Here is a 25,933-nt window from a genome sequence, read left to right as displayed (position 1 = left end):
TAACAGATGCCCACAGATGCTCCTTCGGATCAGACACTAACCCCGGCCATCCACATGATGTACAAGAAAATATAATTCATCAGACCAGGCCACCTTCTTCCATTGCTCCATGGTCCAGTTCTGACATTCATGTGCCCATTGTGGGCGCTTTCGGCGGTGGACAGGGGTCAGCATGGGCACTGACTGGACTGGGGCTGTGCAGCCCCATACGTAGCAGGCTGTGATGCACTGTGTGTTCTAACACCTTTCCTCTCCCCACGTGCCTCTGCCCTGCACCAAATATTTACCGTTACACTAACCTGAATATTATTACACCACTAGCAGCGACCTTCAATGCTACACAGAGACTACAATGGACAACTTCAAGAGATGAATGTGGATATGTTCACTTTAACATTAATAACAGCACATAGGTTAATCATAATTATGTAGAAGTTTCCCTGTGTAGCAAAAAGTTTGCAATGTTGCTGCAGTGTTAGGACTATTTTTCATTTTGCGTTATAAACGTATTTCAAAATAAAAAAATACATATTTTAATTTTTTTTTTTTATCTTGCAGGTCATTGTCACAAAAATAACTGGCCGCACATTATCCCTCAACTAGAGAGATCATTCTTACATTTCATAAATAATTGTGTGACACTCTGATACGTGTGTGTGTGTGTGTGTGTGTGTGTGCGTGCGCGTGCGCGGGTGTTTGTTGGGACCGTGAAACCTCTGGCAACGCTCAAGCCGCTATGCTTACCTCCTCTTACAGCTGATTACTCTGGTTGCACTGAGACTAGGTGTTGACAGAGCTGAACGTCTAATGCCCAGAGCGTGACTCCCCTTTAACCGAGATCATACCCCCAGCGGAGCGCCGATCAATGGATCAATACAGATCAACAAGGAGAGGAACAGCTGAGGGCGGAGGAGAAACATTACATCCTAAATTATTCATTCATCATTTTACCAATTGCACAAAAGTATTGATTTAATTTGCATGTCGATATGTTCGATCCAAATACGTGGAAAGTAGGATTTGCATTTTTGTGAGGGTTGCTGCCTTGAAATGGGAATCGGATCGGCGTTGTAGAGTACAGTACGGGAGCCTTTGAACATCGAGTGAGATGACCAGTTTTGAAAAGAGATTCAAACGTCATCAATCTAAAAGAAGACTTTATTACTTTTTTTTTTTTTTGTATTTTCTGACACCCGATGCAGATTAATGTCTCTAATTTGCAAGGAATTTTCTAAGCCTTATAGAATTGAAGGTATTCATAATAAAACCAGGATTACATTGCCTCTAGGTTACAGCAGTAGCCATTCTGAAGCAGACTCTTTCGTGGCTTTTACGATCGGGTGCCGTGATCTGGTTGTGCTCCTGCCGGAGATTCCGGTTCCTTGCTGCCGTCCTCCCGATCCACTTCCTTGTCACACTCAGAGCCTGGAGAGAGAGAGAGAGACACACACACACACACACACACACACACACACACACACACACACACACACACACACACACACACACACACACACACACACACACACACACACACGCACCTTATTTAGCTCAGGAGTGCAAACAGCGCTGGGTAAACGTGTGAAATGGAGGCTACGGAAATGGCCTGAGGGTTACATCTCCCGGTCTCCTCTCAGGCGTCCCTGGGGGTGTTGACTCATTCAGATACTCTCGCGTTTCTATAAGCCATTGCAAATAGCCACGTTGGCGTCACTTTGGAAAGATTTGTGTGAGCGGAAATTTCTGGGAACGTCCCTTTGTCCGAAATGGCGTACTACATACTCCTGGTTTGCACAACCGTCCGCCGTACTTTAGTATGTGCGTAGAAATTTTCGCCAACGTCTTGCCCTCACATTGGGCCTGGTTCAGGAGTCTTGCATCACTAGTTTCGACACCACAAATTTGTCACAAAATCTGATGCCGACGTTTGATGAGAGGCGCAGTCCACAAAACACCCCCCCCCCCCCCCGCCTGTTTTGCGATTAAACAGAACTTGATGATTCCTTTTCAAAATGCATGACATGAGAAATTCATTGTGGCCTCCCGGCGTTCTGCTTAAACGTAAATGAAATCACTGTCTGTTCTCCGTCTATTCTTCTCCAATAACTGCGCACCGATACTTGGAGCTCCCTCTCCTGTCACCTCCTCGGCTAATGCCTTTCTTCATTCCACCACACCTTCGGTGTCATTGTGATAAAATGTCTCGCCTGCTTGTGGCGGAAAGGATAGCTTTGGGGCCCGCGTACCCGAGCAGAAGTCGATGTTCCCGAGCATGTCGGCCACGTCATCGATGTCGATGACAAAACGACTCATGTCGTGGTAGCCAGCGTCGAGACGCTGCATCCTAGAGGCCTTGGCAGTGTCTGCGATTCTGTCCAAACAAACACAAACTTTAGTTAGTTTAGTCATAGTTTTGTTTTGTTAGCGATTGTTCCATCGGATTCTATTCTATTTTTCAGTAATACCTGTAATGGTCAATCCCAGAACCGGCAAGGGCAAAAATGCACAAACATGCGTGGACGCATATGGATATGTAAAAACCAACGGGGAGTTTGAAATCGAATCAAACTGGAGCCTCAGGAATTGTCACTCACGACTCAGTGTGTCAGTCTAATGATTCCCAAATTTCCTACGAGAGATGACATCATGGAGATGTCGACCCATCGCCCCAGCCAGTGACGCAGCGAGCTTTGACCTCTTAAAAGAACAGGAAATAGTGGCTGGTTGAGGTAGACAGTCCTGATTCCTCCTTAAAAAACAATACAATCAAGCAGTAACTGAGCACTTTTACTCATGTAACTGCACATACTGTATGTGTCATTTTGAGGTTTTTGTATTTGGATTAAATACATTCCTTATGTCTTTTACCACACAAAATTCCATACAATACCGCAAATACCCTTTCAAATGACCTTTTAGCTCTATTTACTGTATTTGAAACACCTGCAAGTGCAACTTGTTTTTTTTTACTAAAAAAAGCACAACAGTGATACGATCGGCTTGTTTCATTTCCACTATTAAGTAAACCACTACCTGCATCCACAGGTCACAATGATGATACTTGTGGTGCGTTTGAGTTCATTTAATATCAAGTGCTTACATTGTTGAATGGGGGACTTGTTGCCAGTGTACTGCATTGTGTTTGGGTATTTGTACTTCTATTAAAGTATAGGATAGGCATACTTCTTCCATTGCAATTGAACAGTAATCAAAAGGCAACAGAAATGCAAGGCAGGTCAACAGGAAACAAAGAAAATGGTTTTGGACAAAATATATCTGGGTTCTTTGGAAGTAGGTCTAAATTGTGTGTATGCCTTTTTGCTGCTGTGCAGATTTCCTGTTTCCAAAAAGGAGATTTAACATGTTTTTGTTTTTGTTAAGGCTTGAACATATTAGACTGCATTTCAACACAGTGAGAACCTGCAGCAGAATGGTAAGTTTCTCAGTTGTAAAACGTTCAGCGATATACATCCAAATAATTATCTTCTTCGCTCAGCCCTTCACACATCACTCATTGTCAAATGGTGGTAGTAAATTAGAGGAGACCATATTTGGACTTTGGTCAAATAATATTTTGTGTGTGCTGACGTCAATTTTTACATCACAAATGTGTTAAAAATAAATGGGAATCTTCAGTGCACAATGTGTAACTTAGTTGACCACATTAGCCCTTTGAGATTAATTCATTGGCAAAAAAATTGAAATAAAAATCTTCCAAAAAAGATTCCTGAATTTGCTTAACACTATTAAATATTTGATCCGCATCATTTCCTCGTGAAATGCACAATGAATACCTCTTTGAGTCACGTGAGAGGGTCAAAATGCAGATGCAACACACTTACTTTTCCAAGATTTCCTTCACGCTCTGAGAATTTGAGAATGAGAGAGAGCAATTGGAAGAAAAAAAAACAGACAAAATTAAACGCACAAGAAGTGGTCTAAAAATAGCACCACAAAAAAAAAAAAAAAAAAAAAGAAGATTCCGTCTGCCAGAATGGCCTGACGTTGTTTACAACTCACTTCCCCCTCTGACAATCTATCTCCTTAAACACCTGCCCTGGCAGACGATTTAGACAGCATGGAACATCCATACCTGAGGCTCACACTCCCAATCACTCTCATTCTTTCACACACACAAAGTTCCCCCTCAGTTGGCGAGGCCGCGACGCAGCCGGCATGCCTCTGCAGTACGGTTTGCCGAATATAGCAACTACCTGCCATGTCATCGCTCAAAGCCGTGGTCTTTGAAAGTGTTTTGGAGAAGGTAACCATCCATCTGGCCCGTCTCGCACGGGGGCGGGGGGGGTAATAACTATCCACTGAAGGGGGAGGGGATTTGTGTGTGTTGACAGGGAGGCGTACGTGGGCCTAGCGGAGGCCGTAGGCGTACCATCTTCCAATCTCGGTGGAGGTGTGGCCGTACATCGGCATCCATTGAGGTAAAGAGGCCTAAAAGTAGCATGCATGGTGACCTTACTTTCAAACTGTCATAAGCAACTTATTCCATAGGATCAGACAGTTGTTTGGCATAAAGACGCCTATTCCAGTGTCTGTTCCCGTCCTGAGTGTAAACAATTTTGGCAAAGGTTGTGGTCACAACACGATTTCCGATCCATTTCAATGCAGTGAAATGGATCGGAGGGGTGGTTATACGAAAACATGCCATTTTGTGTCCCTCGAACAAAACTGCTCTGTCAATCTGAATAAACAATGAAACCATGTCAAACATTTTATAATTTAGTTTCCATTATATCGTTACAAGACAATTTTTTCTTTAAAGCTTTTCAAACAATCTGTGCAAATCTTTTTTTTTTTTATAAATGGCCTGTCCCTCAGTATGATTTTTCTACTTTTACTAGCTATTGAGGACAAAAAGTCAAACCATCATATAAAAACTTTAACTTATATAAAGCCTCAAGTGTCATTGCATTACTCAAATGGGTTTTATTCTCAATGTAGAGCAATAATGCTGCATAGCTGATTGTTAGATTATGCACCCATTTGAATTTGGCTTGATGCACAGCGCTGTTGCCTGTCATTAGGTTGCTGCATGCATAGATACCCTGCGGATTCGCCACTTCCCACCCAAAACATGTTCATGTTAGAAATGATCACTTCCATCCAGTTTAGGGTGATAGCATCGCCTGCTTCCTTTCAGCATTTTTACAGGTTTGAGGACTTACTTAGTGACTACCCTCTACTGGCTGTGGTAGCATTTGCCACAATGCATCATGGGACCCTTCACTGCCAGTGGTGAAAACCCACCATGTCTTGGTGTGAACAAAGGTTTCTCTAAATTGCATTGACAATTCTCATTAAAAGGGTTACACAGAAAGATCATACTGGCCATGAATGCAGTGTCCGAAGTGAAACTCAAGTGCCCTTTAGCAGACAGTCTAACAACACAAACTGAAAAGTTGAGCATCTATTTTGCAACAAGTCCATGTGTGGTCTTGCCATCAACTTGCTCATATTATAGTCAAATTGTTGCAGCCATTATTAGCGAAGTGAAACTGTCACACCATAGGTTCAAGCCCTACCCATTTCACCACACAGGTCATAATTTAAGGTATATTTTCAAAAATCAGGAGTTACAAATCTGCACCCAATGTTGGCAATAAACAAAAAGCAACCAAAAGCAAATAAAGATTGAATTTCTTTATTCAGGTTATGTGGGAGCCACAACACCATGTTCAGAAAACTGTAAATCTGAAAGACAAAAGTCTATTAGTAACATCCTATAGCACAGGGGAAAGGGGGGGGGGGGGGAGGCAAGCTTGTGTTAGACATACCTCTTCTAGGAAGCCCTTGACAGATTTCACAGGCTCAGAAGCAACTGGTTTTGACAAGCACCTGACGGGAGCCTGGCCCGTAACCTGGGGGCGTAGTGGGTTTGTGAAAAGGCCTCCCTGCCGTGCTGGTAGCTTGAGTGAGAGCTGAAGGGGTAAACTGATTCCAGGTCAGACACGTCACTGAACACTGGCTCAAGGCCTCCTTCAACATCACCGGCTTGCCAGCTTGAACCAGATGTGTATCCTATGGCCGCAGACCTGCCGCCTCCCTCATCCAAAGGGCTGGTGCAGCGCCCTGGCCCAGCGCTGAGGGAACCAGTAGCTTCATAACCACTTGATGAAAAGCACTAGTTTGCACCAGGACTTAAATTACAAGTGTCACATCCCCCAAAACCAATGTAGGTCACACTGTACGCATTGCCATTGCGCTGCCATAACCCTCATCCTGGAAACCAGCGGATCCACTGGAAGACTTTCTACCCACAGCTGCCATGTAGTTAACATTGACATTTGGAGAGCTGCTGCAGACGCCAAATCCACTGCCAGCACAGGCAGTAGATGCTGGATCCCTGCTGACACAGCCATAGCCACCGCTAGGCACACCCTGTTTAGACAGTCCACTGCTAGCACTGCGAGCTGGATGGGTAGCTGGGGTAGGAGATGCTGCTGCCCTGACCAGAACTCACACCACACCCACTATCCCAGAAGTCCAAGTTACAGGGCAACGCCCTCCTAGTAGTACTGGATGCTGGAGCATAGTTCCCTGAGCCAGCATCTGGAGAGACAACAAGAACAGTTTAGAGACCCGTTCAGTGTAACTGAACTATTACTGTTGTTCTTCCTACAACTGAACTAAGACTCAAGTTTTAAGTACAGGTACTCCTCAATTAACCTACCTGTTCAATGACCGTTTGGACTTACAAACAGCTCTCTGACCAGCCTGTATTGTACACTGCAAACAATACCGCAGCGCGCACCGAGTCTCAGCATCAAGCATCCCATTGCGCATCAGCCTTTATATACACACACACACACACACACACACACACACATCTCATCACCACTCAGTGTCGCTCCTGCAGTCTGTCAGTATTCACTACACTAGTGTTCACAATCACAACGCCCCTTTATCATGAAATAACAGGGGTCCTCACTTATTGACCAATTTGTATAACAACCTGGTCCTAGGAACGCAACTCTGTTGTTAAGTGAGGAGTACCTGTATATTCCATTATTTCCACTGGGGTGTTAAGTGATTAACACTTTAGTGCCTTGTTTTAAGAAAATGGTTTAGGTCTTTACACACCTCGACAAAAAAATTCAAAGTTATAAACTTAAGCCAACTCCATGCTTACCTTTCTGTACAGGATGACAAGTCATACTGCCAAACAAGAGGACTGAAATCCACAGCACCCTGAAAACACAATGTGCTTAAGTCACACTAAAGTACACAAAAACAGGTCTGGGTACAGACAAACAGGGCACACGCCACGTCACATACTGCATTTGGGATTTAGCTTATTTTCTTCAACTAAAAGACACTGCTGTCACACCCTGTGCTCCAAGTGCTTCATTAAAAAGCACTTTCCAAGCTGTTCTAATTGATGCCCGATGAAGGACAGCTGCTGGCAGAGTCCCAGGGTATGGAACAATTCCTGTCCTGCTAAATTCGTCCTGCTCTGCTGTTTCCACAACGGCATACTAGCATTAAGTACATCAAATCAGAGTTTAGCATGTCCGAAATCATAGTATGCTCAAATAGTACAGTGTGTGAAAAGCAAAAAGATGGGCATCGTACATCCGCTGAAATATCCCAATATATGCAACACTGCACAGGCAAGCATATCCCACAATGCACCGTGAGGGAAAGACGCAGACAAGAGTTTGTATGCAATGTTCTATGCAAGAAGCCATAGTAGAAAATGACCTACCGCCTATGCTGACGACGCTCAAATCTACATAGGTGGCTCCCCAATGATTACGGTCCCATTGATCTGCTACGCCAGTGCACTGAACAAATCAATGATTGGATGTGTCAGAGTTTGCTCCAATTAAGTAAGAATAAAACTGAGATAAGTCTTTTGTGCCAAATAAAAAAAAAAGGCTGAAAGTTACTGCTCACCTGGACTCCCTATCCCTGCATACTAAAACACAAGTTAGAAATCCTAGTGTGATAATGGATTTGGATCAAAATTCCAATAGCCACATAAGGGAATAACAAAATCAGCCTTTTTTTCATCAAAAATACTACAGCAAGAATTGCAGGATTCATGAAGAAACCTGGAAAACCTAGAAACCTAAACGTAGAAAAATGTCTTATGTCCTTTTCTCCATTTTTGGCTGTTTATTTCAAAGCTTTTATTCTTCTTTGATATAATATGTTTTTATGATTAATATAAATCCATTTCAACTGCCCTCGTGTATGAAATGCCATACAGTACAAATACACTTAGATCCACCACTTTGCTCATGCATGGGACATTTTCAATAAAGGTGCACATAAGATAGATTACATCATATTCACAAACAATCAATTTTTATCCAAATAAATTATATCTGTGTATTTCTTGCAGTGTATACAGTATGTCTATTTCTATGTATTATACTGAGAAAAACTTACATAAACTGGAAGAATTTGAATTTAGTTATTTGAATTAATTGAATTTGTTGTTTTCATTGTGCCAATTTGACCAAGACAAACCCCTTCCTTCTTTGCATGCAGCTGTAGTCAATATGGCATTCATCAGCATGGCTCGAAGACTCCTTTAAGAGTGACACATGGAGTTCAACTTCCTGTGAGAAACAATGCTGCACACAATGCTGGCACCTGTCTGCCTCATCAAAGCCTATCTGCAATAGTTCACTTTCAACCCTCTGCTGTTCTTAGTGATGCATGACCATTTGAAATAAAACTGGCTGGTCTTTGGAACCTGCTCATGTCTCCCCGTCCCAGATGCCGGCTCAGGGAATTATGCTCCAGCATCCAGCACTACTATGAGTGGTGTCTCCCTATAACTCTGGCTTCTGGGATAGTGGGTGTGGTGTGAGTTCTGGTCAGGGCAGCAGCTTCTCCAACCCAGCTACCCATCCAGCTCTGACTCCTTCCATGCTAGCAGTGGACTGTCTAAACAGGGTGTGCCTAGCGGTGGCTGTGGCTGTGTCAGCAGGGATCCAGCATCTACAGCCTGTGCTGGCAGTGGATTTGGCGTCTGCAGCAGCTCTCCAAATGTCAATGTTAACTACATGGCAGCTGTGGGTAGCAAGTCTTCCAGTGGATCCGCTGGTTTCCAGGATGAGGGTTATGGCAGCCCAGTGGCAATGTGTACAGTGTGACCTACACTGGTTTTGGGGGAAGTGAGACTTGCGATTTGACTCCCGGTGCAAACCATGACTTCTCATCATGAAGTGGTTATGAAGCTACTGGTTCCCTCAGCGCTGGGCCAGGGAGCAACACCAGCTCTTGGAATGAGGGAGGCGGCAGCTCTGCGGCCACAGGAGACGCCACTGGATCTGGTTCCAACTGGGAAGCCGGTGCTGTTGAAGAAGGCCTTGAGCCAGTGAACAGTGACTTGTCTGATCTGGAATCAGTCTACTCCTTCAGCTCTCGTTCATGCTACCAGCACGGCAGGGAGGCCTTTTCACAAACCCACTACGCCCCCACAGAGGTCACAGAGGCTCTCATCAGGCGCATGTCCAAAGGTGTCAAACCGGCTGCTTCTGAGCCTGTGAAATCTGTCAAAGGTTTCTAGAGGAGGTATGTCAAGCACTAGCTTAATTTATTGTCTAATGGCAGCTTATTAATGATGGTTTTTCTTACTGATCCCACCAATTGGCAGAATATGGCATTGAGGCTTTCACATATCCTATATATATTTGTACCTGTTGGTGTTGAGTTTACAACTCAATTTTTTTTATTTTATAAATGGGTCAAAGTGCTTTGTGTGTAGAACTCTGTTAAATTTCATATTGGGACAAGTTGAGGGACTGGGATTTTCATGATAAGGTATTCAAGTTAAATCCCCGGAAAAGGATTCCTGGATGAATTGCACTTGTGCTAGTCATGGGAATATTCTTGGCTGTGTCTTCATTTACGCTTAATCCAACTTGCCTCTGGCTATACCATGGGCTTCCAAAGTATTTGTCTGTTTTTGTTTGCCTTGTTTGACAGAGCAAATTTCTCCTGATCAGTGGTATATCAATGTCCTGCAGAAATTAATTGCTCGGCATTTTGCCGTAAATTGTAATTTTCAAATGCACATTAATTTCAAATGAAATGCAAAGACCTCTCTGAGTAGTTTCCACCTTGAGCATGCTTATAGTTTACATTATAGATTGGAATGCAACTGACCTACTGTAATTCCAAGATGGCTACTCAAGTCTTACTTGGTATGCAATTGTGTACCTTTGGCTTACAACCAGGCAGCGACTAGAAACACATTTCTGTGTAGAAATGCAATGGGGCTCCACGAAACATGCTTAACGATATTTATGTGCTAAGTATACATACGTACGTTCCATGACTATACTGACATTGGTTTCTTAGTCTGTGTTCGGTACATTCAAAATGTGTGATTAATTGCAGGAAGTCATTACACTGACGTTGCCATGTCTTACTCTTTATACAAAATCAACTGAAACAGAAGAAACAATGTTTCACTAAATTTATAGACCCAATAAGCCTTGTTAAAGCAACACTAACTGCCCTGGTGGGGAGGGTAGGGCAGTCTCCAGATGCAGGTTGCACTATGCAACTTCTGTGTTAGGGTACAAAGCCACAGGAAAAGTGTGTTATGCTTTATGGCATTACGTCACTTCGTTGATGTTTGGCTCTCGTAATTACCTTTTTTCTTTTGGCCTGGAAAAACGTATTAAAAAAAACAAAAACTTTCTGATCAAAATGTCCAGAGTGCTCATACAAAATGTAGCCGCTCCAACTCCACACCGGCACGTGCCAGCACTCACTTTCATTGTGCCACAGGGTTTGTCACCCTCTGACTCTCGCATGCGAGCCGATTTGCCAGGCCGAGCACATCTGGTACCTACACCGGTAGCAGGGGGTCGGTCCCTGCGCCCCACTCTCCCCACGGCTCCAGGAGAGCCACGGACAGCGTGCTCGCTTAAGTGGCGAGGTCCGTGCGAGGGGTGCTGTAACCTAGGTGTACATTATAACTGCGTTTGTAACATAGACTGTTACTGAAACGTGACCGATAAGGTTCAAATTCGTCCAGTAAAATAAATATTTTTCCGACACCGCACCGAGTTTTACGACAGTGGTGTAAAAGTGCGATTGCACTCAAACTGTAGGGGTGCCAATCCCAAAAGTTACATAATGCTGCTTTAACAGCTAGAAATGGATCACTTGGCTGAACTCGCCAGGGTGCACACAGCTGTTTGTGATTCTTGGGTCTTTTTGTTATGGTTTATTTGCACATGACCACTGAAGGTGCTCACAGACTACACAAATTTTGACATCCTGACGGCGCTGAGGTGTTCACAATACACAATCCTTTTTCTCAATATGTCTTACGGACGTAGTGGTGTTCAAAGTACATGTTGCGTCCCAGACAGGGGTGTTCACATTACATTATCCTACACTCGGCGAGCAGCAAAAATAATGGACTAACTATTGGAGCTTTATAATGAACGAAGGTTTGCTGTTGTCTGGAAAAAAGGACAAATTTGGAGGAGCGGCTGAACTGTGTGGATTCATTCTACAGTTGGAGTTAAATTATTAATAATACATTATAAATTAAGTCCTAAACAGTGAGGTGCAACAAATACCTAATATTCCTTTATTTTAATGTACATTACATGCACTCCAAATACACTTCTATATTACTCCTCCTCCCCTGGTTTCCTCTTGCATTCTCATTGGCTCGTTCGCTGCCGTTTTCGTCCCTGAGCTCCCGATGCTATTTCAAACTACTAAGCTTGGCTCCTGAGGTTTTCAAGCGTGCTTGAACACGTTGGGGCATAGGCGATGGCTCAAGAAGCTGGAAGTGCGCTGTGAAAGGCAACGATGTGGAACATTTTGTTCCCGAGCTCAGAAATTTGTCTGGGACAGCTAGGTCCGGATAAATATCATGTAGTCTGAAATGGGAATTAATCTACATGTGAGCAACATGTAGATACGCACCATTAATCATCTTTTTCTTTCTTTATTTTCTAGCTGCAAAACCAAAAGTGCCACCAGCCACTGTTAATTTTTTTGCACAATTATACAGTAAGTATAATTACCGTACTATCGATATCACTGGTTCTAGATAGATGGAAAAGGTAGAAAACTTTTTCTGTGGAGTGATGATAATTAAACTGGATTCCTTAATTTATCCAGGGCTTATAATGATCAGCTGTCTGCATGTGTAGGACAAATAACCACCTGTAAGAATGTAGCCATATCACGTTCTTCCATGGACTGGATGGCCGTCTCTACCAAGTGGGCCCCTGCCTCCAAGTGCTCCCCATGATCGCTAATGAGGGACCTCACGTATTTGAGCTTTTCATCCTGCTGTTTGGCAATGAACCCCACCAGCTCCTCCTTTCGCTCCTCCAAGATGGCCACAAGTTCGTCGAAACGGTTAACAAGTTGCTCTCTCTGGTGGCGGCCATTCTCCTTTGACAAAGACAAACAAAAGCTTATTCAATTGAAACACAACACATTTAGGAATCCAAATACGAGGACTGGGATATGCCAACTATGGTCAGAATACTGAGGCATGTAACCAGAATATACTGCATAAGTGCATGTCAACGCATTCAATGTAAAGAGGTTCTCTGTTCGTACATTCGCAAACCTTCTCAGCATAAGCTAAACATCACTTCATGAGTTGACAGTAATTTCATAGTAACAATATCACTTTGCTTTCAACTGATAAAGTCAGTAAGAACAAGGAAACTAAAGATGTAACTTATGACACTGCTGGCTTCCACTGCTCAGTATAGAACTACATGTACCATGTAAAAAGTCAATGTAACAAACGTACATGAAGATATTAAGTTGGGATCTAACCTCTATGGTGCGGCAGATTTCTTCCATCTGTGAGATGAGAGACTGTATGCGATCATTGTTGCCAACCAAGATGGCAATTCCGTCACTCAGTTCCCCCTGCAATCGTTTCATAACATTGATCACATTAGATTAGCCATTTACTTCAAAGATAAGGAAGCAAGTATGTTGCAACAGAAAATCTTTCTTCTACTAAGATTCCTTTGGGAGTTTACTTTTGCACCATATGGCTCATTGAACTGTGTGCGTGAAGTCCATCCATAGACTGTGCTGTAGCTCAAGAGCCTCAGAGAACCAGCGCTGTTGTGCAGCACTATGTGCCATGTGCAGTTTAAGGGGGCCATAACTTTTTTTTTTTTTACATAAAATACATTTTTGGTGTCAATATCTGATATGAACAACTGCTTCTTACTTAGAACTTGAATTATTGACATCAATAATACCATTTAATACCACCGTCACATAAATAAGCTGCCCTACATGTCAGAAGGCATAACGGGCAGTAACTAACTAATTCACATAAATAAGTGGTATCTTTGAATTAGTAATCTGTTCCCTCAATATGCTAATTATTGCCCAAAAATGATTATCTCTAAACAGTATCGCAAACATTTGATAGAAATATTACTGTATTATTAAACATTCCACAAAACGGAAAGGAAAGCGGTCTTAAATGAAATAATTTCTTCTTTTGGATTGGAGGTCATCAAATGGCTGTGGTTCTCATTTAAAATGCAACTTATTTCACTTATAGAAATTCTAGGAATTGCCTTTTTCTAAGTAGATGGCTTAACACACAATTCTAAGTCAGTCAATTTAAGATAATAAAAAAGATAACAAATATCTATGTATATTCTTTATTTTAAAGATGTTATGGTTTCTTAACATTTCATTTCTGCTTGCATTGTGATTACATTTCTGATGTCAACAACTCTGATGCATTATTCCTTGTTAGAAAATGGATTAGAATATAAGTTGGCTTGCCATAGGTGTGCAGTTATAAATTCAAGATCTGTTGCTAAATGCATGTCAATAAAAGAGGTGTGCCTCATAGTGTTTGATTCTGAAAAGTGAGTAAAAGAGTGAGTAAAAGAGAATAGCGCTAGGTCCAAACGTAGACTCAGATGCAGGTTTATGTTTCAAAAAGCAGCAGTCTTCGATTAAACTTTAAATGATAAACCATAGACCTCAGACGGCGAATGCTGTCTCCACAAAAATGACTGAGAATGGGACTGAGAAAAGCGAGATAGTGGCAAACTACGTTGTGGACGGCCACACCTTCTGCTCCGGTTGCTAATGCAGAGACTGTCTGAGACTAATGTGAAAGAGAGTGGAGTGCGCCTTTCCCCAAGAACAATGGAAGGGCTAGGGAGACCAGTGGCAGAAGAAGGGAACGAGTTGTGAACATACTCTCTCCAGACCAATCGTGTCTCCAGATGGAAGAATTGGAGCATATGAGGCAGTCGGGGTGGAAAATAGAGGAAAGGCCGATGGAGGCACCCAGAAAGGAATAAAACGCTCTCCAAAACCAGCCTGTGAACACGTAAGACATGTTGAACCATGCGAGAGATTCAGTAAGCTGAAAGTACTTTAATAGTAAGGTAGTAATAAAGGTAGTAATAAAGAGAGCGGCCTTCCAATGAGGAACCGGGAGAGGGCAAAAAAGACCTGATGGTGCCTGGTGAGAGGGAGTGCTCTGATCACAGGTGGAGCAAGCTGAAACGAAGGGGCAAGTGTCCTTTTTCTATGGTGGTCCACCAAAACCGTTGGCGAAGGAAGGCAAGAGTGAGTCTGAACCCTGGATGACAGGTGAGCCTAGATGACTGGGCTCACCGAAGGACCTGGCACCGGGCAGCATCTGCACAGAACAGGCTGCTGGTGTTGGGGCTCCCTGACTGCCACCATCGTCTTCTAGGTGAAGGAAGCAATGATGCCGACGGGATTATCTGGCTTGCATGTGATGCCACTGTGCTGCAACTGGTCAGAGAGGGCATGAGACCTGCTGTCCTCGGGAACCAAGGCAAAAGGGCGGAGTAAAATGAAGATGATTAAAACAACAGGGCATCTAGGCTTTCTCGAGTTTAGATGTTTATCCCCTTGGATGTGGGCTAAGTTATTTGTCAGTTCACACTCGAAAAGGTTGCTCACACTCCCTCAGACCAGTGTCTTCATGAAGAGCAGCTTCACTGCCAGGAGCTCCCTGTTTCCAATTACATCATTTCTCTCTGCAGCGGAGAGGTGAGAGAAGTAGACACCAGCTCCAGAGATGGAGCTTCTGGTCCTTGGAGCAGCACCGGGAGAGGATGGCCCTCACTCCCGCATCTGAGGCATCCATCTTCACCATGAACTTGATAGCAGGAGTCAAGATGGATAGCGATGGAAGCAGAGGTGAAACTGAGATTTCTCCGCCTTCTCATACAATGTGCTCTCCAGCAAGAGAACTAGATGATAAGGAAGACAAAGACAAGGATGTCATCCAGATAGACAGACACAAAACGGTAACAGCTCGGTGTCTGTTGGGCCATAGTCTGGCTAGTTTGTACTGTAATGCCAGGAAAATGGTAGGCTGGATTTGGACCCAAGTGCAGACGCGGATGGAGATTGAAGTTCAAAAAGCAGTAGTCTAATGAAACTTCAAGTACAAAACCAGCGGCCTCAAGAAACAGGGCTCAGAATGGCACAGTAGTTCCTTGGTACAGTACATGGACTGGACATGGACATGGATTAAGTGATGAGAAACTGCAAGGTCGACGCAGAGGGGAACAGGAGGATTGGCTGAGGAAATCCACTGGCCTAGGGAGGAATTACAGAGTCTCGCTCTGTAATTCCTCTCTAGGGCGTCCTTCAGAAAAAGCCAAAGACTCGATTGGTCCTGTACACACCTGGGGCCTTTCTGTGTGGAGTAGTTTAAGAATGTGTGGTCCCTGGGCACTGTGCTGTGGTTGCCGCTGTTCCTAAATTGTTGGGAATGTTTGGATGGAGTCAAATACAGAGGACACATTTCCCCACAGGGATTAATAATATTGTTTTCATATTAATAAGCAAATGTTCTTCAATCTGACTCATTGTTGAATCACTGCAGCAGAGATGCATTCGTCGTTGAAAACAGCATAGTTATTTTTGGCAGGTTTTTTAAACTCCAATCCTATCCAAAGTTAATGTATGCTGTATTTGACGCACTTTACAGACCATCGACCACATGAGATGTTAATAAGTACCGCTGCAGGCGGCCGCTCATCAGCGACAGGTGTATGCAGGACTCATCCAGTCTTTGGCTTTTTCTGAAGGACGCCCAGTTGGTGTGTACACCAACTGATGCATCGTAATGTGTTTTGCTACCCGTACCGCATGTTTCATAACATCCAACTCACACTCATACAGATGCACACACTCCTCATTTGGGCAATGAAACAACCCTCGACGACGAAAACATGAAGTGTTTGAGCGTAAAAACTTGGAGACGGAGGCTTTCCATCCGCCTCATCTAAATTACAAATGAGTGATTCAGAGACAGAGTGAGACATGGAGCGAAATGTCACCGCAGCCACCTGCTCGATAACACGCCGGACACTGCTGTCTGCATGACAAACTGACCTGCACAAAGTTAGGCTTTGTGTGTGAGAGAGAGAGAGAGAGAGAGAGAGAGAGAGAGAGAGAGAGAGAGAGAGAGAGAATCCAAGAATCCATTATCTTTTGCTTCTTGCCATCACTTAACGTTTCACCTCTTGTATGTGAGTGTGTGCAGGTCTCGACAGATGTGTTGGCCTGACAGTATTTTTGCAACCCCCAGGGCCAGTTGATAAAGCCTTTAACTGGTCCGTTGTGCCAGTAGATTATCGAAATGTTCCACTTTATTCTGTGCTGTGGATTTCAGGTGACGAAAAATCAATACAGTGGGTGACAATACAGAGGGTGTGGTTGTTGTTATGTTAAAATAATAATAATCAACCTAACAAATCATCTCAGGGCCAGTGGGCTAAATGGCATGGGTCGAGCCAGTGGAACATTTTGGAGTTCTTCTTAATGGTAAGGTTTCTCGAAACAAAGAAAGTTTTTGTGAAAGAAATGATCTTTTAGTGTTGACAGTAAAACTGCATTGTTAAAAATGAGGAAATAAATCTCGCACATTTCAGAGAAGAGAACATCAACACTGCTGCTCTCTTTTTAAAAAGTGACTTATTTCACATTCCTGAGAATTTGCAATTTCTTCGCAAGAAAGACAGTTCAAAACATTTTCTCAAATAGGCGCATTATAGCAAACATACAATTCCAGGTAAGTATCTATCTCAAAAATGATCTATTTTCAAATTTCTGGCTTCATTTTTGACAGTGTGCCAGCATCTCTAGAATAGGATGATCTTGAATCTGTAGTAGGATTTCCGCTACTGAAGCCATCTGCACTATGTGTCGGTCATGTGTTTGTGTGTTTGCATGCACAAGTTTGGTGACAAAGTCGACTCAATAACATTAGGGATTCCCGGGCACATCTGCTCTGTCTATTTAGCTCAGCATGTGGACAGTGCGCACACACAGATACAGTGATTTTTAGTTTTCTTTTCCTACCGTTCTGCCACACACACACACACACACACACACACACACACACACACACACACACGCGCACACCTTTCATCCCACCTGTGTTCACTTTTACCTTCTGCCTCTGGTAGACGCTGCAGAGGGGCGCCACGTCACACTCCCTGTGCAGCCCGAACACTTTGCACATGGAGCAGGTCGGCATCTGGCAGGACAGGCAGTAGATGTTGATCCTCTCCTCCTCGTGTTCCTCACACATCACCTTCTGCCACTGCTGCTGCTGGTGCCGCTCCGCCTTGACGTCCGCGGGTCTGCCGGTCAGAGCGGAAAGAAGGATCAGCGACGTGAACAGACTTGAACGGACAGGCTTCACAGTGTCGATACGCTTCAAGATGTCCCCGCTTACGGGTTCAGAGTCGCCGTGTAAGAGAATCCAGCCAAGGTCCATCGCAATGGATTACATGTCGATGTTAAAATATGAAATCACACCAAAAGCTCATGGATAAGTCTGCCGCTTTTCAATCAAGGCCTTATTAAAACCTTGGTTCCCATCATTTGTAAGTTTGCATGGGACTTTCAGTCTGTTTGCTGTCAAATGCAAACCTTTACCAAATCCCCTTTTGTTGAAAATTGGGTAGCTCACATTAAAGCCAGACAGTCTATATATGGTAGAGTGCATGCAGGGAAGGGAAATGGTTTCAAACTGTTTTTATCAGGTTTTTCCAGGGTTTTATTGATTCTCTACTTCTTTGACGCACTTCTGTAAATCAGCACTTTTCGCTAACATAAGAGACCAGAAACAGAAACTACTGGCGACCTATTGTAGCCAATGTTACATTTTGATATACTGCTGCAACAGCAAAAATTCGTTTTGAATTAAAAAATAAACGAAGAAATGGCGACTGTAGTGTGAGTCTGCTGTTTTCAAAAGGGAGATTTTTCAAACTTTAATTGAATGTTCTTTACAACTTAAACATCAGCCCCATTGAAATGCATCGATGCACAATGAGATGCTACAGCGTTCCTGTTAGTGTGCTATGAACAGCTATAAAGCAAATTTAAAAAAATATTGAAAAATATTCAACCTATCCTTTACACGGAAAAAACACAAATCTGACAACAGAATTGTATAAATGAAAATACGATGGTGACATGCCATGACAATACATTTTTACTAACACAAGCCTGGATGAGCCAAACAAGTGGAAATGTTGTTTTGCTCCGGATCCACCCGCAGTACAATTTGCGCGCAGCACTGTACCTTATCGTTCCTTGTCTTTTGCTATTTATAAACTGAGGCTTGTTGCACTATAATGTCTTTTGCCTCTTGCCCTCAATGGATCAGTCTACCTTTGGCTTAAATGTAAATCTACTGCAAGATGGGTAGTACAAATTCTATAGCTAACCCGGATATTCAAAATATTCATAGCTTTGAATACAGTACATACAAATGGAAACCTTTTCGCATGCTTTTCACATATCAGAGGATGATGTCCGGTTGGGGGTTTGTAGTGGCGATTTTCTCTGAGTCTGAGTCTGAGTCTGAGCTGCCTCTTGAGGTCAAGTCCGAGTCTTCAGCTGTGGCCATGACCCCTGTGTCCCCTGCCTCCTTTGTTGTCTTTTGAGGCGACCTTAGGAAGTGAATGAAATGAGGGCCATTGCCTTGATGTTTTTTTCCTTCTTTCTCTCCTTGCCTGTTCCAGTTCTATAGCCAGCTGGGCCAACACTTGGTTGTGACGCAACCCAAACTTCCTGTCAGTCAGGCACGAGAGGATGTGCCTCAGGCTGGCTGGTTTCCCACATAGTGTGCAGCAAGGGCTCTATGTCAGCATCCATCTGTGAAGATTTGTTGGTGTAGGCAGAACAAATAGACTGAACAAAGCAGGAACTTGAGACAAGCTGCCCTGCTGCTTCACGGCCATAGCTCTGGCATGCCTGCCCTCCTCCTCTGCCACTCGCATATTGCTCTGCACTGTGCTGCGGCGCTCCCTTTGGTTTGCATTGTGATGGTGATGCAACCCTGGCATCAGTCTACCGTGGTTAACAGATCCACCAATGTCTACATGCCGGAGCCATTCCGCCGCCTCCCTTAGCGCACTGCAAGCTGATCCCTTGCACCCTGTTGGACGTAGATGTCTGCCTGCCGGACCCTCTGGTCCTTGTGATGTTGCAGCGTCATAACCTTGTACGCTTTTGTGGCCTTGTACTCTTCCACGGACGATTTTATTGGCAGCTGCAGCTTGTTCACTGTACTGTATAAGCAAATTGAGCATACAATTTTGGGGACTGCCAACTATGTCCTGAGGAAGATGTTCAATTTCCACTCCAGTGCATCTACTGTGGAAAGGGGCACTTCATAGACGAGCAGCAGCAACAGGAGTCTAGGGAGCAACCCATGCTGGCAGACCCCAGGCCTAAAACATGCCCACTTGGGAAAGCGTCTCCTTCAAACTCTCTTACCCTTCCCCAGACTCTTCATTGGCTTCTCACGGTAGGAGTGGTATCCTCCCCGATCTTAAACCTGTTCCAGACACGGCGCCTCTTCAGGACTAGGCTTTTGGGTTTACATGTTTTGAACTCCATTCTGACCCCTTTGGCGAGCTCTACCAGGTCTTCCAAGATCCATCTGTCTTCTGGGACTAACCTTGCTGTTGTGCCCTCATTTGAGCTGCTGAATGCCATCTGCAAGTACAGCACACCATCTTGGTTTCTCTGCTTACTTGACCAAGAGCTTCATCACTGAGATGCTCTCCACTCGCATCCAGTGTGGTACATTAGCTTGTGTATACTTTTTGAGTATTCCATCCTCTTTAGAACACACACACACACAGATACTCAAGTGACTACGGATGATTGAGAAGGCAATATTTAAACGCTTCTTTACGGTCCTTATGCAATTTTTACGATGGCTATTTTGTGTCACATCAACACTTGCAAAAATCAGTAACATTGTAGCTACCGTTCTCTTCACTCCTCACTTCTTAAAAACGATTCAGTTCTGCTTATTTAGGCTTTTCTTTTTAAGGGTTTAGATTTTGTGTCTCTGCGATTCCGTTTTTCGTGCCGGCTCATTCTCGGAAGAAGTGCCACTTTGGTTGAGTCACAATGAATATAGAAAGGACTCTTCAAGGACAATGAGAAGCCTGCTTCGTTCAATCACAACTTGTGGATTGTGACTCATTGAAGTGATGGACTCATTGAAGTGATGTATCGTACTATGCTTGTCACTCCTACGAGCCACTTCTCACTTACCCAAATGTGTCCGTTGGTTTGTTGTTATTTTATCATATCTGAAGAGGCAAACAACAACAATAAAAATGGACAGATACAGTAACAACAATGAAAAAAACCAGGTATGCAGCCGTTGTTGAACAGCTACCGTAACGGCACTGTTCAATGGCTCCTTTCTCGTAGGTTATATCCCACCTGAGGAGTTCGTACTGTTTTATTTTGAAAGAGCTCGCTGCAACACGAAATTCTGCAAAGAAACAAAGCAAAATATCTCTCTACAAAGAATGCCTTCTACTTTCTCGGCTGACATGTTTTTAAACAGCGGCAAAAGCAGTGTAGTCCGTCCTTTCTCTGGGACGAGCTTAGACCTTTCTTTCGTTCAACAGTCATCTGTCAAACCTTTGCTCTTCATCTACATGGGTGTTGACTGAACATCTGTGTAGACAAACACAAACGGAGCCGGCGACAGCCAAACAGGAACAGATGGATTAAAAAAACAAAACCCTGATGACACATTTATTAATATTTGACTTTAACTTTAAATTTTCGGTTGAGGGTTTTCGGGATAACCTTAAGGTAGATTACTTTAGACCAGTCTAATGTCAGCACAGAATGCAGCGCCTCATAATTAGTGAGTGTTCTGTTAAACGTAGACAGCACAGGAATGCAACATCGCCCTCTACTGGTGGTTGCTTGTTACTACGTTGGCATGCCACTGGCTCTGGGTCCCAAAGCTCAATGCAAACATTACTGCTGCAGAAGAAATTCTTCTTCTGCAAAACGACATGCTGCTTTAAGCCTTTTAAGCGATTCAATTATCTACAGTATATAGAAAAATCCTCCACCTCAAAAACGTGTTGTTTTGCTCTTCATTGTTGAGGCCAGGTCAGCGGGTTACTAGTGCTTCATTTGTCACTGTTTCACAGGGTGTTATGTTCAGTAAATAACCACATCCCTGTTCAACATTCAAGAGGTTCTTGTTTGGAGAAAAACTGTAGAGGAAACATGTTGTCCTCGATGTAATAAGCTGTGCAATATATCAATAATAGACTTTAAGACTCAAAAGCTCTTTATTTTTGTTTTTCAAACCCACGCCTAAAGTATGTGTAAAAGGAGCCTTGTGGAAATCTTGCAACTCACCATTGATATCACAAAGTTCAATCAAACACAGGACAAAGCGTCAAATTCAATAGAATACATTTCTATGCCTGGCAACACCACTAGCGTTTGTCCACGACACACAACAAACAAATCCAGACACAAGTGGAATCCACGTGAGCTGCTCCCACACGGATAGGGAATCCCCTGCCCCACAATGCCTTTGGGTTGCAAACCTCGGTCCGTTCTCTGGTTTGTTTACGTGCTGTAGCTGAAACCCGATTGGACTTCACCTCACATTACAACATTAGGAGTGCAGACAGATGCTTGGGTATTAGCAGCGCTCCATTGAAGCGCAACTTGCTGATGGCTTATGAACTGGAGTATGTAAGACACTTTGTGGAATGACAGCGTGCACAAATTTGTCTCTGGATGATCTTGTGGGAAAAGGGGGACTTGAGGCTGTGACCTATGATACAGACAAACAGATCCTTTCTTAGTCCAATCCAGCCACATGGGACAAGTTGGACACGTTTAAAATGAACAAAAGGTTATTTCTTCTAGGAAAAAATAATCATGGGTCTGGAATGAATAAGTTTGCATTGAGAACATACAATATGTCTTGAACTAATTCTTGACATTTCTTTAAGATAAGTTAAGATTAGCAAGAATTTATTTTTCTTGTTTTAATAACCACATTGTTTCCCCCCCGTGGACAGGTTATTTATATTATATTAGTCCAAGAACATCCAAGTTATTATACACCATATATGAAGCATATGATATGTGATAAGCGCAAAGTGTTGAAGTCGTAGTACGTGCGGTATGTTCAAGAAGCATTATTTTATTTGCATAGTAAAGGAAGCTGGATGACCGCACGGTCATAGTATGTAGTATGCAGTGCCATTTCGCCATTTCGGACGCAGCCCACATGACTCACCTGGAGGACTCCTGCTTTCTGCAGATGTCAATGATGTTCTCCACGAGCAGGTTCCTCTGAAGCCCATACACACCGTGGCGGTCCAGCACCACCTCGTGACGGCATGAAGGGCAGCGGAACCGACCGCCGGTGGAGACCACGCTGGAAGAGCCGCGGGGCTGCCAGGGGGGGTTCGCTGCCTGGTTTAAGGGGATACAGGGATATGAGAGAGAGAGAGAGGCAGAGGGGCACTGGCTGTGATCAGAAATCAGTCAATTTGGAGTGTTCCAAATCTTGTTTGTGTATTCCATAGGGTGTACTCAATGGCCAAATGTTTTTACAGGGAGCTTGTGGTTGGGGGGAGTGGTTTTGGCACCATTTGCAGGTGGGGAGGGTCAGCACTGTCAACTGGAAGGGGATGCAGCTGCAGGAGACTGAATTAATTAGGAGAGTCTTTAAAAGGTGCTGTGGCTTCTACTTGCCACCTGGTCCACCTCTAGCCCGCAACTGACAAGAAACTTACAGAGCTACAAACTGAGCTGCTGCAGAAAATAAAATACACTAATTCACTTATTTTTACACACTTATAATGTGTCAGTTATTGGTCCAGTACTATATTTTAAGACAAACTTGGTTCCAACACATAATCCGGCTGGACACAAACACATACAGTACACGTCTCAGTGCACCACACAGATCATAGAAACCCCTTTTGAATGTTTAACTAGTCTGATCATCCAACCCCTTGGATAAGCATTGCTGCTGGTGCGGTTGCTTGGCAACGAAACACATCACTGTACTTTAAGGCCCTGTGCAATCTGCCTTAGCGTCCTATCGCGTCCTGTGTTCCAAAACTTTTAGCTGACCACCTCCCCCCAAAAAAACATTTAACTTAAACCTTGCTGACAAAAAGTGCAAATCCCACAACAACAAATGCACCATCATTAGTGAGGTTGAGTGTATATACTGTAAACGGTATAAGTTCATTATTAAGAACTGAGTTGACCAAAACAAACAACAAAAAGGAAAACATGTCCGCGTGTAAAATAAACACTTAATCCACTGTAATAATTTGGACCACAACTCAATCTGTTTGCCACGGCCAGTGCACATGAACGCCATCTGCCCGGCCAAGTGGGGACACTGGGATGAAAGGCAGACGAGTTCCCTGGTGCACCCCAGGAAAAACAGACGGGTGATCAACGACAGCAGCTGGCTGACAGCACGCACTCGCATACACACACACACACACACACACACACACACACACACACACACACACACACACACACACACACACACACACACACTTACTTACTTACTGGCCTCTTTGTGGCTCAGGCTATTCTCTGATGTTTCCAGCCAGGTGCAGTTCATGTGGGTGTTACTGTACACATAGATCTGAAAATTGTTCCCATCCAAACTGCTACATCCTGTTCCCACTGTTTACTGTTAAAGCCACATGTGATAACTTTATTGAGGATTACAGTTTTTCTCGATTGCTTCAACACAAAAAAAACAAGTTCCTGTAGCACAAAAACAGATACCCTTACGTCATTCCCCAAAACACACACACATTTCCCATAACCGAATACACTATTCGCCTGTTTCCACACATTCAATTATCAAATCCCTCTCTGCAAAACCTGAGACAAAAGTGGCCAAATTAATCATTCATTGCACTATACTGTATCTCAAGTCATCATAACCTAAACTCAAAGACTGCACCTTTCTCCAGGTGCAAACACTAAGCCTCAAAATTGTTAACACACCAATCAGAAACAGGGTCTATAAATAGGACGGAGAGGCATGTCCATGTGCTTTGGAACAACAAATCCGAACAATGCCCAAGTTGAAAGACAACATATGAGAGGCATACAGTACTTTATTTAAATCATGAATAGGAATCAGAATCAGAAATACTTTAATAATCCCAGGGGGAAATTACTTCAAATATAACATATATTATATATAATAAAATATGAGAATAGGAGAAAAAATAAATATATTTATTCTTTTTTTTTTATGGTAGGTAATTTTTACAAAATAAATAATTTGGCCATAGCCTCATTTGAAGAACTAGTATCTAAATGAGTGAGATTTGAGTCAGGGCTTAATATAATTGGGTATTTTACTGGGCATGAACTCTTCCTTACATGTTTTGTCATTGTGACATTTCAAAGGTCAGGTTTTTGACCAAAACAGCACAGACAGTAGTATTCCCTTATCAGCTGATGTAAGAGGTATTTATCACAGTACTGTTTTGAATCTCTCGCCAAGGTGTTCCTGAAAGGGTTAACTGGATGGTCAGCGCTGTGCTTTTACAAAGTTCCAAACTATTTCCCTGCAAACCTTTTCTAAATATTTTGTTTTGAATGAATCCCTCCCATTCCCAGTGTGTTTTGACAGATTGCGCGTGTGTGTGTGTGTGTGTGTGTGTGTGTGTGTGTAGTTTATATTGGGATCCAGAAGTTAGATGTTTGTACCATTGGGTGTGAGTCTTTAAAATTGTGTGTGAAGATCTGAGAAAACTGAGTTGCACTGAGTTGTTCCGGGAATTGTGTCTCAGCAACTGAGGAAAAACTAACATCACAAAGAGTCATACCGAGCCGAAAAATAAACAGTCGACAAAAAGTGACACAGCGAGACCCTTTGGATTTGGGGATACCGGGTCCTGGTGTATTGGACCGGACACTGGCGAGGAAGAACACAGCTGAAGCAGGAAATGATGCATATTACAAGTAGAAGAGGAAGAGAGTTGCCAAGATCACCGATAGGACACTGCAGTCACTATAAAAACGAGAAAAACAAAACGTCTGCAGAAAGTCAAAGGGGGCTGTAACAGGCTACTTTCAAAACTATGGACGGACAGAAACTACCGCCACCAAGATTGTAAAATCACAATATAATATAAATCTAACACACACACACACACACACACACACACACGTCACCTGGAAGATGTCGTTGGCGCACTTGCGGCACAGGTTGTGCTGGCAGGGCAGGATGACCACGGGCTTGGAGAACATCTCCAGGCAGATGGGGCAGACAAGTTGCTTCTCCAGGTTCCCCAGCGTGGCTCCACCGGGCCCCGGGTCGCCCGCTGCTGGCGGCTGGAAGCCCAGGGAAAAGCTCATGGCGCCAGAGCTGGTTTTGCAAAAATTAAATAAATAAAATCCTGCAGGAGTGAGGAAGGGTTCCAGAAACAAGACAGTCGAGGCAGACTGCGTTTGCTAAATTAGGTTTTGGGATTCCCGTCTTGGTGAAATCACGCAGATGGAACAATATTTGCCCGACTCCCTATCATCTGTCTACCAGTTGTGACTAGGCACTCTCCACCTCTCTGTTCCT

At 43.5% G+C, this 25,933-nt stretch overlaps 1 protein-coding gene across 1 annotated transcript; it reads right to left on the bottom strand.

Moving 5' to 3' along the window:
* Window positions 1-1,216: 1,216 nt before the first annotated feature.
* On the bottom strand, window positions 1,217-25,933 carry trim54 (tripartite motif containing 54). Its single transcript, XM_080022459.1, has 8 exons — window positions 25,537-25,933; window positions 22,604-22,782; window positions 17,453-17,645; window positions 12,802-12,897; window positions 12,172-12,405; window positions 3,843-3,865; window positions 2,247-2,371; window positions 1,217-1,425 (listed from the first exon to the last, which is right to left on the bottom strand). The coding sequence occupies exons 1-8, from the start codon at window positions 25,717-25,719 to the stop codon at window positions 1,331-1,333; spliced, it is 1,128 nt and encodes a 375-aa protein (XP_079878585.1). The 5' UTR covers window positions 25,720-25,933; the 3' UTR covers window positions 1,217-1,330.

This window comes from Zeus faber, assembly GCF_960531495.2.
Source record: "Zeus faber genome assembly, chromosome: 2".
In the NCBI taxonomy this organism is placed as follows: Eukaryota; Metazoa; Chordata; class Actinopteri; order Zeiformes; family Zeidae; genus Zeus; species Zeus faber.
The sequence above is the reverse complement of the archived record's forward strand: the minus strand, read 5'-3'. Positions and strand labels throughout refer to the sequence as shown.